Below are 13,425 nucleotides of genomic sequence, written 5' to 3' on the forward strand. Positions count from 1 at the left end.
AAAAAAAAAAAAAAAAAAAAAAGAAAAAAGAAAGAAAGAAACTATGTGTCTGTATGTCTGTTTCCCACAACCACTCTGTGCTCCTCAAGAGAATTGTCATGTTTATACCTGTATCCCCAGCACCCTCGACTAGGCCTGGATATAATAGGTAATGAGTGTTTACTGAATTAAATTGAATAAATTAGAGAGATACAATGTGGGGTTTGATGTGTGTCCATATATTCTGTTGTAACATGCCTCTGACTCTGGAGAGGGAGGACAGGCTATGCTGGCGCCTAGACTTAGGCTTAGGTGCTAACATTTAGATGCTTCAGGTTTCCTTCAGTTGAGCCCAAGTCATCTGGATAAAGAAATTTATGTATTTTTAGTACATAAGTGACAGATTCAAGGCAAACTCAGTGATAAAAGCAAGCTTCTAGCTTCAAGATCCCAAGAGATTTTCTCTTAAAGAGTTTGGGCTGGATGCGGTGGCTCATGCCTGTAATCCCAGCACTTTGGGAGGCCAAGGCAGGCGGATCACGAGGTCAGGAGTTCAAAACCAGCCTGGCCAACATGGTGAAACCCCGCCTCTACTAAAAATAGAAAAATTAGAACGGGTGCGGTGGCTCAGACATGGTGCGGTGGCTCACGCCTATAATCCCAGCACTTTGGGAGGCTGAGGCAGGTGGATCATCTGAGGTCAGGAGTTCGAGACCAGCCTGGCCAACACGGTGAAACCCCGTCTCTTCTAAAAATACAAAAATTAGCCGGGCATGGTGGCAGTTGCCTGTAATCCCAGCTACTCGGGAGGCTGAGGCAGGAGAATTGCCTGAATACAGGATGGGGAGGTTGCGGTGAGCCAAGATCATGCCACTGCACACCAGCCTGGGCAACAGAGCAAGACTCCATCTCAAAAAAAAAAAAAAAAAATAGGCAACCAAAATGGGTGGGACCAACCTGCCATCCCAGCTGCAGAGAGTAAAGCCAAACATTAGTGGACTGGGACCTTACTGTGGATGAAGAATCTAGTATCCGGGGCAGAAAGCAAGGTCCTCCCAGGAGAAGAGCAAGATAGGAAGGTTGATGCTAGAGCCCGTGGAAGGGTCTTAAATTCTACATTAAAGGAGATTCCACTCTCTTCTGTAGACAATAGGAAATTATTTAAGATTTTATAAGCAGGGGAGGAATATGATTTGATTCAACAAAGATTTATGAAATGTTTACTTTTGTACTAGTATGAACAAGGGTATAAAGTTGAGTTAAACATAGTCACTGCCCTTTAGACAAGTACACAAGTGACTGTAATGCAGGATGAAATAAGAAGTGAGTGAAACCCGAGATGTAGAAAGAAAGGATTATAGAATTCCAAAGGAAATCCTATCTGCTTGATGGAGGAGATCTGGAAATACTTTATGGAGAGGGAGGTGTTTTAATGGGGTCTTGAAAAATAGGTACTTTATAAACAAAATTCCCTGAAGAGGCAACATGAACAACAATAAACTTGTGAAAGTTGTGTAACTGCTGGGTGTGGTGGCACACGCCTGTAATCCCAGCACTTTGGGAGGCCCAGGCGGGGGGATCACCTGAGGTCAGGAGTCCGAGACTAGCCTGCCCAACATGGCGAAACCCCATCTCGACTAAATACAAAAAATTAGCTGGGTATGGTGGTGCATGCCTGTAATCCTAGTTACTCGGGAGGCTGAGGCAGGAGAATTGCCTGAACCCAGGAGGTGGAAGTTGCGGGGAGACAAAATCGTGCCATTGCACACCAGCCTGGGAGACAGAGTGAGACTCCGTCTAAAAAAAAAAAAAAAAAAAGTTGAGTAACTTCTCCACTAATCAAGGAGACACTTTTAAATTTAATTTAATTTAATTTACTTATTTGAAACAGGATCTGGCTCTGTCATCCAGGCTGGAGTGCAGTGGCATGACCATAGCTCACTGCAGCCTTGACCTCCAGTGCTCAGGTGATCCTCCCACCTCAGCCTCCTGAGTAGCTGGAACTACAGATATCAGCCACCATAGCCAGATAATTAAAAATTTTTTTTTTTGGAGATGGGGTCTCACTATGCTGTCCAGGCTGGTCTTGAACTCCTGAGCTCAAGAAATCCTCCTGCCTCACCCTCCCAAAATGCTGGGATTACAGGTGTGACCTACTATGCCCAGCTGAGATGCATATTAACACCACAATGATACATCATTTCATACTCAAAAACATTTTATAAATAAAAATTTTACCTATATATGTATATATATATTTGCTTTTTTCTATATATATATACAATACATATATGTATAATACATGTATATTATATTTATATAATACATGTTTCCAATTAACTACTATACTGAAGTTTGTATTAGTAAATCCTTTGATTTTCATTAGTTTGTAGGAGTATCCTTATTGCTTAAGCAATATATTTAGTTTTGCCTGTTTTTTACCTTTACTGTATTTTTTTTTTTTTCGAGATTGAGTCTCACTCTGTCGCCCAGGCTGGAGTGCAGTGGCACAATCTTGGCTCACTGCAACCTCCACCTCCCAGGTTCAAGGGATTCTTCTACTTCAGCCTCCTAAGTAGCTGGGACTACAGGTGTGAGCCACCACACCCAGCTAATTTTTGTATTTTTAGTAGAGACAGGGTTTCACCATGTTGGCCAGGCTGGTCTCAAACTCCTGACCTCGTGATCCGCCTGCCTCCACCTTCAGAGTGCTGGGATTACAGGCATGAGCCACCGCACCTTCCCTGATCTTTACTGTATTTTTGCTCTTACTAAATATATACATATGTATAGAGAGAGAGACAGGGAAAAAAGCAAATATATATAAAGGCATAGAAGTGAGAAAAGCCAAACTCTTTTCCTAAGCTGTATAGTGGGTACGTGGTTGTTCTTTACACAAATTTTTGTATATTTTAATATTGATTTTTTTTAAAAAAAGAGTAGATAGTAGTTCAGCAGGAGGAATTGAAGGAAGAAGCTATTCTAGAGAGAAGAAATTGTACTGGAGAGAGCAGGCTGTGGGTTCAGGAAACAGTGTCATCATCCTGCTTGGCAGAATAAAATAAATTTTTTCTTTGTCATAAGAGCAGCAACTTGCATTTGTGCACTTTATAAAATACTTTCATGTGCTCCCACCAGTTAATTATCAACTTGAAGAACAAGTATTCCATTCGATAGATGAGGAAACAGGCTCAGAAAGAATAAGCAATATATTTGTGAATATTTTTGGCAGAGAAAAAGCTTAAAACGATATACAACAAACGGTAGTGGTTATCTCTGGGAAGTGGAATTTACCGTTTGCTTAATTGTATTTTCTGATATTTCTATAAATGAACCTGAAGTAAAAAATAATAAAGCAGAGAGGGGAAAGGAAGACAACAGGAAAACAATGATTTCCTCAAAATCAAATGTTCACGTTTTTGGATTCCCAATCCTGCCCTGAGTTACACTAATGAAAACAACAGAAGAAATACAAGAAAGATTCTAACATAGAAAAAAATGTTCAACCTCACTGGTAGTCAAGGAAATGCAAATTAAAACAATATGTAAGAATCATGTCTATTAAATTAGCAAAACTGTTTTAAAGACGAGAATGTGATGAGACTAGTAGCCATTTACTGTTCGGCACACTGTAAATTGATACAATCGCTATAAAAATGATTCCGCAGTGGCCAGGCGCGGTGGCTCACACCTGTAATCCTAGCCCTTTGAGAGGCCGAAGTGGGCGGATCACTTGTGGTCAGGAGTTTGAAACCAGCTTGGCCATCATGGTGAAACCCCGTCTCTACTAAAAATACAAAAAATTAGCTGGGCATGGTGGTGCGCACCTGTAATCCCAGCTACTCGAGAGGCTGAGGCAGGAGAATCGCTTGAACCCGGGAGGTGGAGGTTGCAGTGAGCCAAGACCGCGCTCCAGCTTGAGTGACAGAGCAAGACCTGTCTCAAAACAAACAAACAAACAAACAAACAAAAGATTCTGCAGCAAGTAAGGGAGGTGTAAAATTGTTCTCACCCTGTGAAAATAATCTAAAATGTGGAAACTTTTTTTCTGGGGAACAACAAAATGTTCACATGAGCATTTTTAATGCAGCAGGGCATCCCCCATTCAGACACCAGGTCCAAGATTGGCTGTTTATAGAAAGATGGCCTATACTCTTCTGGACATTTATTTGCTCTAATTTATATACATAAAGGAGCAGAGGGTGTTTTGGGGTTGGTTGGCCGGGGGGAGTTTCCTGAAGGAAATATAAGAAAATGTGTGTGTGTGCGTGTGTGTGCATGTGTTTGACTGGGAATGAAGGAAGTGATCTAGTGTCTGTTCAGGGCCCAGGCACTCAGATTACTCTTTTTCCCCCCAGTATAACTCAATGAGATTTGAGTGAAAAAGGTCAATCTCTGGAGAAGTGTTCTGTTTTCTTATTTACTTTATTTTTCTTGTGAAATACATTGTAAATGAAAAGCATATAAGTAATGCATATTAACAATTTAAATATTTTACAAAGAAAACCTGTGTACTTGGCACCTAACTTAAGAAACAGAAACTTTGATGGCAGAGGTGGGCGAATTACTTAAGACCAGGAGTTCGAGACCAGCCTGGCCAACGTGGTGAAAATCCATCTCTACTAAAATTACAAAAATTAGCTGGGTGTGGTGGTGCATGCTTGTAATCCCAGCTACTCGGGGGGCTGAGGCAGGAGAATCACTTGAACCCAGGAGGCGGAGGTTGCAGTGATCTGAGATCATACCACTGCACTCCTGCCTTGGTGACAGAATGAGACACTGTCTCAAAACAAATCAAAACAAAACAAAAAAAGAAATAGAAACTTTGCATCTTTCTCTCCCATTCCAATTAATTACTATACTGAAGTTTGTATTAGTAAATCCTTTGATTTTCATTAGTTTGTTTATCCTTATTGCTTAAGCAATATATTGTTTAGTTTTGCCTCTTTTTTACCTTTACTGTATTTTTTCTCTTACTAAATATATATTTCTATGTCTTGCTTTTTACACTCAATATTGTTTGAAGCTTGTCTGTGTTGATGCATGTAACTGTAGTCTGCCCATTTTCCTTGATGGATAGCATTCCGATATGTAAATTACCAACTTGCTCGGAGGTGCAGCCACTAAATCCTCATTTTGAGCAACCACCCCAAGTAAGACTGATGCAGGTGGACTTTTGCTCACACTTCGGGAATTACTGTCTTAGAGGACAAAGTCCGAGCTCTTACCTCCCAGTTTCCCAACTCTCTACGTCAGCCTTTTAATTTTAGTAGAACTGTTTGTTTTCCTTTTCCAAAAATACTTTCTCATCATTCTTCACCTAGGTAATTCTTATGCTTTAAGTCTCTCCATTAAACTATAAACTCCTCCAAAGATTATCATTAGTGTCATTGTTTTCACTGACATTTATGGAGCAGATACAATGTACCGGGTAGTTAGTACAAAGAGTTTTACATGGATCATCTCATTAATCCTCGCTCGTCCAAACCCATGAAGAAGGTGCTGGGATTAGCATCATTTTACAGATAAGGAAGTAAGGGTCAGAGAGATTAAGTAACTTGCCCAAAGTTAAACAGCTCTGGAATGTGGATCTCTTTAACTATCTTACTTGTCTTTGAACCTCTAGGATCTAGGGTAGGACTTTGGTATGTGGAAGGCACTTGATTAATGTCTGTTAAGCTGCACTGAAAGGAAAAGCCAAGGAGACCAGATGGAAAACAATCTGTTTAGTTCAGACGATGGCAGTGGGGATGGAAAAGAGGAGCTGGAAATAAGACTTGGCATGCCAGACTATTACAGAGCTGAATGTGGGAAGTGAGGTTAGGGAAGGGAATGAGGAAGGGACAAGGCATTTCCATTTTTTCGCTTTGAGCACTTCTGTATTTTCTGGAAATGTTTACAACAAGCACATGGTGCTTTTATAATTTTTTTTTTAAAGAAGAGAAAGTGTAGAGGCAGCAACTATGTGACTAGGCACCAGCAAAATATAGAAAAAAAGGGACAAAAAGAAATTCAAGCTGACCAGGAGGCTTCTGGCAAGGCAATGAAGGAGAATGGGGAATTGAAAGCAGAAAGAGAAATGCCTGGGGGAATGCTTCTGGGGGAGATATTGACTGTAATTTGGAGAGTCTGGGTTTGGGAAGCAGCAGGTCATCCTGGGGAGGTCTCCACCAAGTAGCTAGACTTGTAGGTCTAAAATTCAGGAGAGAGGGTGAAATGATGGTTGAAGTCATAAGCTTAATGTGCAGAACAAAAAAGAAAGAAGAAAGAAGACCTCAACCAGAGTGTTGACGGGGTCAGGCATATCTGAGTAGAAGAAGAAGAGGAGCCAGGCCAGGCGCGGTGGCTCACGCCTAGAATCCCAGCACTTTGGGAGGCTGAGGCGGGCAGATCACCTGAGGCAGGAGTTCAAGACCAGCCTGGTGAAACCCCCATCTCTACCAAAAGTACGAAAATTAGCTGGACCTGTAGTCCCAGCTACTCTGGAGGCTGAGGCACCAGAGTCCCTTGAACCTGGGAGGTGGAGGTTGCAGTGAGCTGGTGAGCCGAGATTGTGCCACTGTGCCCCAGCCTGGGCAACAAAGCAAGACTTTGTCTCAAAAACAAAACAAAACAAAACAAAAACCAGAGGAGCCAGGGAAGGTACTTGAAGAGGAGCAGCCAGAAATGTGGGAGAATCATCTCACAACCTCATAATCACCAATGGAAAAGATAATTTTTTTTAAAAAGGCATATGGGCCTGGTGCAGTAGCTCACACCTGTAATCCCAGCGCTTTGGGGGGCCAAGGTGGGAGAGTTGCTTGAGGTCAGGAGTTCAAGACCAGCCTGGGCAACATAGGGGGACCCTGTCTCTACCAAAATTATTATTATTATTATTATTATTGGAGATGGAGTTTCGCTCTTGTCACCCAGGCTGGAGTGCAATGACACAATCTCAGCTCACTGCAACCTCTGCCTCCCAGGTTCAAGTGATTCTCCTGCCTCAGCCTCCCAAGTAGCTGGGATTACAGGCACCCACCACCACGCCTGGCTAATTTTTGTACTTTTACTAGAGATGGGGTTTCACCATGTTAGCCATGCTGGTCTCGAACTCCTGACCTCAAGTGATCCACTGTCCTTGGCCTCCTAAAGTGCTGGGATTACAAGCATGAGCCACCACACTTGGCCTCTACCAAAAATTTTAAAAGGCCGGGCTTGGGAGCATGTGCCTGTAGTCCTAGCTGTTACTCAGGAGGCTGAGACAGGAGGATTGCTTGAGTCTGGGAGGTTGAGGCTGCAGTGAGCCATGATTGCACCACTGCACTCCAGCATCAGCAAAAGAGTGAGACCTCATCTCTAGAAAATAATAAACATATGTAAATGGCATCAAACAGTAAAGAGTTGTTGAATCGGAAGAAGACTAACAAGAGGCCTTCAGATGTGGAAATTAAGTCTTTTTTTTTTTTTTGTAAGAGACAAGTTCTAGCTCTGTCACATAATCTGGAGTACAGTGGTATGATTACAGCTCACTGCAGCCTTGAACTCCTGGGCTCAGGCAATCTGCAATCCTCCCACCTCAGCCTCCCAAGTACTTGGGATGACAGGCGCACATCGCCATGTCTGGCTAATTTGTTAAAACTATTTTTTGTAGAGACAGGGTCTGGCTGTGGTGCCCAGGCTGGTCTTGAACCTCTGGGCTCAAGCAATACTCTGGCTTCGGCCTCCCAAAGTGCTGGCATTACAGGTGTGAGCCACCACACTCAGCACTAAAAGACCTTTGAGGGTCCAGTTGTAGAAGCATGCTAGGGTAAGTGGCCCTATTAAAAAGGCCTAGGCATGATAACCCTGAGAATATCTACATGTGAGTGGAAGTTTGACAAAAGGGGAAGAGAAGGAATGAGATGACAAGGTCTAGGAGGAATTATTTCAAGGTAAAGGAAGGGTTAGGGATCTTATCTTTTTGTTGTGGTGCCTGCCCTGGTGCTTGGTGATAACGACTCGCTGGAGACCTACTGCATGCTGGGCACTGTGCTAAGCCCTTTACATCACGGATTGTCTCAAAGCCTCTAGTTTTTTTCTCTGTAATATGACCTACACACAGCAGCCAAATCGACCTTCTCAAGTGCTGATCACACCTCTCCTCTCCTATAAAACCACTAGCTACACCCTTTTCTCCAGAGAGTGAGATCCAAACTCTTTAGTTTGGCAGCTAAGAACCTTCTTGGTGTGACCTTCACTCATCTGTCCAGTTTTGTCTCACTCTGCTACTTTTCTAGCACAATGAGATCCTTGCCCATGAGCATGCACTCATTAATTCATCCAGTCAACACATATTGAGCACCTACCATGTGCCAGGCACCGTTCTAAGTGCCATGGAAAGAATGGAAACAAGAGAAATGACTCCCACCTTTCATGGAGTTTACCAAAAACAAATCACTTAATAAGAAATTATCAGACAGGTGTAAGGACTTTGATGAAAAAAGAGGATAATGTGGTGGAGGGTGACTAATTTAGATGGGATAGTTAGGGAAAGTCTTCCTAAGGAGATAGGTTTAGGCTGAAACCTGGTTGACAAATAGGAGGCAATGCAAGGGCTGGGCGAGGAACATTCTGGGCAGAGGGAACAGTTAGTACCAAGGGTCTAAAGAGCACACAACGTTGGCATGACCAAGGAGCAGAGAAATCAAGAGTGCTGAGGTGAGGCAAGGGAGAGGGAAGGGGACATCACAAGAGGCTGGAGGGGGAGGGGACAAAACCACAAGGGCCTTTTAGGCCTGGGTAAGGATTTGGGTCTTCATTCTAAAAGCAATGGAAAGCTGCTGAGAAGTGATGTGATTCGATTTAGGATTTTAAAAGTTCACTCTGGTTTCTGTGAGTGAAACTAGAGTTTTTTCAGAGCAAAAATAATATCAGGAAGATCAGTTTGGAGGCTGCTACAGGAATTCAGGTAAGAGACTGGTCATTTGGGATTGAAGAGTGGCAGTGAAGACGGACAGGTTTGACAAACAGGTTCCAGAGGAATCTGGGAGGTAAAATTAATGGGGCTTGGTGATGACCTCAATTTTGGAGTGAGAAAGAACGGATGTGTGGAGCATGTTCAAGCAGCAAATCATCTAGTCATGAGGTAAAAACAAAAGAAAACTATTGAAAGGGTTACCTCCACTCTCAGCAATAGCACTGAAATATTCCCTGATCATGGCTGGGGAGGGCTGGGGGGTGGTGGGCAGGAAGACAGGGAGGAGAGGGGATTGGCAGGGCCCAAAGCAAATCTCACATTGCACTTTGAGAGCTCACATTTTACCATAGCTGAACAACATGAAAATCAAAGTGATAGGTGGCCAGGTGCAGTGGCTCTCGCCTGTAATCCCAGCATTTTGGGAGGCCAAGGCAGGTGGATCACCTGAGGTCAGGAGGTCAAGACCCACCTGGCCAACATGGTGAAACCCCATCTCTACTTAACATATAAAATTAGCTGGGCATGGTGGCATGCATCTGTAATCCCAGCTACTTGGGAGGCTGAGGCAGGAGAATTGCTTGAACCTGGGAGGCGGAGGTTGCCGTGAGCCAAGATCACACCATTGCACTCCAGCCTGGGCAACAGAGCAAGACTTCGTCTCAGAAAAAAAGCTCACATCTTACAATAGCTGAACAACATGAAAAACAAACAAAATGATAGGTGGCTAGGCACAGTGGCTCATGCCTGTAATCCCAGCACTTTGGGAGGCTGAGGTGGGCGGAACACCTGAGGTCAGCAGTTCGAGACCAGGTGTGATCTCAGCTCACTGTAGCCTCCATTTTCCGGGTTCAAGCAATTCTCTTGCCTCAGCCTCCCAAGTAGGTGGGATTACAGGCACATGCCACCACACCCGGATAATTTTTGTATTTTTAGTATAGGTGGGGTTTTGCCATGTTGGCCAGGCTGGTCTCAAACTCCTGACCTCAGGTGGCCCACCCGCCTCGGCCTCCTAGAGTGCTGGAATTACAGGTGTGAGCCACCATGCCCGGCCTGAATCTGCAGTTCTAAAAAGTTCCCAGATAATGCTGATGCTACCGGACTGGGCTGACAGTTTGAGAACCACTGCACTGAATTAACTAAAAAAAATTTTCTGGTCAATTATCTAATGATGCTTTCAAAAACGGAGGTAAGGTTATCAGCTGAGTTCTATCCTTCATGAGCCACAGCACTCAGATGGCATTCCATATAATGGAAGAGAATGAAAGAAAAAAAAAACCTTTAATCCACCACTTTGCTCTCTAAAAAGTGATAACTACCCAGCTCCCTCCTTAACCCCTTGCACCTGCGCTTACTCCTCCACTCCCATTCCACCAGGATCAAGGACCCCAGCACAGGATCTTGCAAAGCTCCCTACAACTTAGACTACACCCCTCCATCATTTCCAAATTCAGACTGGTTTAATGGATATAATATGGGTCCTCCAGTCCTGTAGTGTCTCACAGGCACTGTAACAAGTCCCAGAGCTGGTCTGTTGTTGCAGAGGAGGACTGCAGGCTGGAAATCTAGTGACTTGCAGCCAAATCTGGCTCTTCTGTCAACTATGTGGCCAATGATCAGTCATGTCATTTAGCATTTTTGCACCCTAATTTTTCAACAGTTTTTTTTTTAAGTCCCTCACTATGAGAGAAAAAGGAATACCTAAAGAAATATTAGGCAAAATTTTCTTGGAAAAAAGACATTAGCAACAGAATTATAACATTAGAGATATTACATTTATAGTTAACCAACAAAGTGCATGCGTGTGTGTGTGTGCATTTTTAGATCCTCACAACAACCTTGTGAGGTAGGGAGAAGATGAAAGTCTGGCCAAATTAAGCGTCAGGGCCAGGACTCAAATACTTTACCTTCTCAGTGAAGTCTGTGTTCTTTCCAACACACTGCCTTCCCTCAATTTATTTCAATTGAATGTAGGAAAGTGCTAGTGCATAACCTGGATGGCCCTAAAAGGATCAGAGAATTATATTAACCTAAAACTAAATGGCCAATGACCCAGCAAATTAGAAAACAAGAGTTGCTTCCTTCAGCTAAATGCCAGGGAGGACCCCTGTAATATCATTTGACATTCTTAGCAATTTTGCTTCCACAATTTTACAATCCTCTACTAGGTCCCTCTGGCTTGTTCATTGTAGGATATTTTCTGTGTCAGATGACAGCAAACCTCCTGTAGAAGTACCTCATACACTGCATTTCAAAGAGCTTCTGAAATTCTTTCAGCCTCCAAGTCACAAGACCGCAAACATCCTCCACAATAATTTGGCCTTGTCATGGTAGTGAGACATCTGGTGACTAATGCCTGCACAGCAATGAACTGGGAGTCATTTCCATTTTATTCAGTTTGTGTATTCCAACCCCAAACCTTCTAGTTCCAATCTAATTTCTTTCAAGTTCTGAGTTTGGGGTGGGGGGACTGCACTAATAAATTTCTAATTGAGTAATAAGACTGATAAAAGCCACCAGTCTTGTATTGAGTGTCTTTTAAGGGCCAGGTACTGCATTAAAGCCTTTATATAAGACCTCAAATATTAATCATTAATAATGATGTGACCATTTAGTTAGTGAGCATCTATGTTGTGCCAGGCACTGTACTAGGTGGTTAACATGTGATCTCTAGGCCACATTTTTCTCACTTCTCATTTAGTAACTAGGCATCAACTTTTTTTTTTTTTTTTTTTTTAGATAGAGTCTCACTCTGTTGCCCAGGCTGGAGTGCAGTGGCGTGATCTCAGCTCACTGCAACCTGCACCTTCCGGGTTCAAATGATAAATGATTCTTCTGCCTCGGCCTCCCGAGTAGCTGGGACTACAGGCATGTGCCATCATGCCCAGCTAATTTTTGCATTTTTAGTAGAGACAAGGCTTCACCATGTTCGCCAGGCTGGTCTCAAACTCCTGACCTCAAGTGATCCACCCACCTTGGCCTCCCAAAAGTTCTGGGATTACCGGTGTGAGCCACCACGCCTGGCCGGCATCAACCATTAAACTCACATTTCCCCAAGAGTCAGTCACACACTGAAGGAATGCCTTTTGTATTCGGACCGTTATTTGGACACTTTAAGTTTATCCTCTCTGTTATAACATAGACAAGAAAGAGGGAGAAGGGCCCAAATTGAGCCACTGATGCCCGGGTTTTCTCTATTTGGGGTGCTTGAAGACAGTAGCGATGAAAATTTGCAAGGGAGCAGCAGAACACTAAAGACTATTTCCTAAATCAATGGGTGTTTTGATGGCATAAAAGATGCGCTTTCTGACGGAAGCTCTTGTTACATTTACTACAGTGGAAAGGTTTTTCTCCTGTATGCGTTCTCTGGTGTGTGAGGAAATGGGAACGCTGATTGAAGGTCTTGCCACACTCAGGACATCGATAGGGCCTGTCTCCTAAGTGGATTCGCTGATGGGTAATAAAGTGGGAGCTCTGATTGAAGCTCTTCCCACACTCCCCACATTTGTAGGGTCTTTCTCCTGTGTGGATTCGTTGGTGCTTAATGAGGGCGGAGCTGTCGGCGAATGCTTTCCCACAGTTTTCGCACTTAAAAGGTCTCTCACCTGTGTGTGTTCTTTGGTGCGTGACCAAATGTGAGCTCTGACTGAAGCTTTTGTGGCAGTCAGGACAACTGAAAGGCCTTTCTCCTGAATGAGTACTCATGTGAGCTACAAAATGAGAACCATCTCTGAAGCCCTTCCCGCACTCCGGGCATTTGAAGGGCCGTTCTCCCGTGTGGGTTCGTTGGTGCTTAATCAAATCCGAGCTCTGGCTAAAATTCTCCCCACAGTCATTACACCTATAAGGCTTCACCCCTGTGTGTGTCCTCTGGTGAGTGATGAAATTTGAGCTTCGACTGAAGCTTTTGTGACATTCCAGGCACGTGTAGGGCTTCTCGCCTGTGTGGGTTCTATGGTGCATTATGAGGTGTGGCTTCCGCCCAAAAGTCTTCCCACACTCTGGGCACTCATAGGGTCTCTCCCCTGTGTGGGTTCTCTGATGTTTGATGAGTGTTGAGCTGTCACTGAATTTTTTCTCACACCCCTTGCATTGGTAGGGCTTCTCTCCTGTGTGTATTCTGCGATGGGTGACAAGGTCTGAGCTCTGTTTGAAGCCTTTCCCACACTCAATGCACGTATAGGGCCTCTCGCCAGTGTGGGTTCTTAGGTGTCTTATGAGATAGGAACTCTGGTTAAAGCTTTTCCCGCATTCTGCACACATAGGCTTCTCTCCTACATAGCCATCCAGGAGCTTGTTTAAATCCCTCTCCTGTGAAAAGGGCTCCAGCCGGCCCTCTCCTGGAAGGGTTCCATGTTGCCCTTCTAATTCTAGGCCTCGCTCCCAGTTTCCTCCCCAACTAAGAGTATGAGAAAGATCTTTATTGGTCCTTTCTGAGGATGTTCCACATTGTTCTGCCGTTTCAGAAATGTCCTGATTGAGCTTCGCCACCTGATGCTCAAAGTCTGAAAAAT

The 13,425-nt window shown here is 43.8% G+C and overlaps 1 protein-coding gene across 4 annotated transcripts in view; it reads right to left on the reverse strand.

Annotated features, from left to right (window-relative positions):
• LOC116463309 (zinc finger protein 774-like) overlaps nucleotides 1-13,425 on the reverse strand; it is an 80,659-nt gene that overhangs the window by 3,898 nt on the left and 63,336 nt on the right. For 3 of the 4 annotated variants that reach the window (XM_058434580.1, XM_058434581.1, XM_032146345.2), the window contains one exon: nucleotides 9,762-13,416. In XM_058434580.1, coding sequence (XP_058290563.1) covers nucleotides 12,182-13,416 — 1,235 coding nt within the window. In that variant the 3' untranslated portion in view covers nucleotides 9,762-12,181. Of the gene's footprint in view, nucleotides 1-9,761; nucleotides 13,417-13,425 lie in introns of those variants that run through there. The other variant, XR_009212028.1, reaches the window with a different exon arrangement.

Source organism: Hylobates moloch, unplaced genomic scaffold, assembly GCF_009828535.3.
Source record: "Hylobates moloch isolate HMO894 unplaced genomic scaffold, HMol_V3 SCAFFOLD_33, whole genome shotgun sequence".
NCBI classification, from domain to species: domain Eukaryota; kingdom Metazoa; phylum Chordata; class Mammalia; order Primates; family Hylobatidae; genus Hylobates; species Hylobates moloch.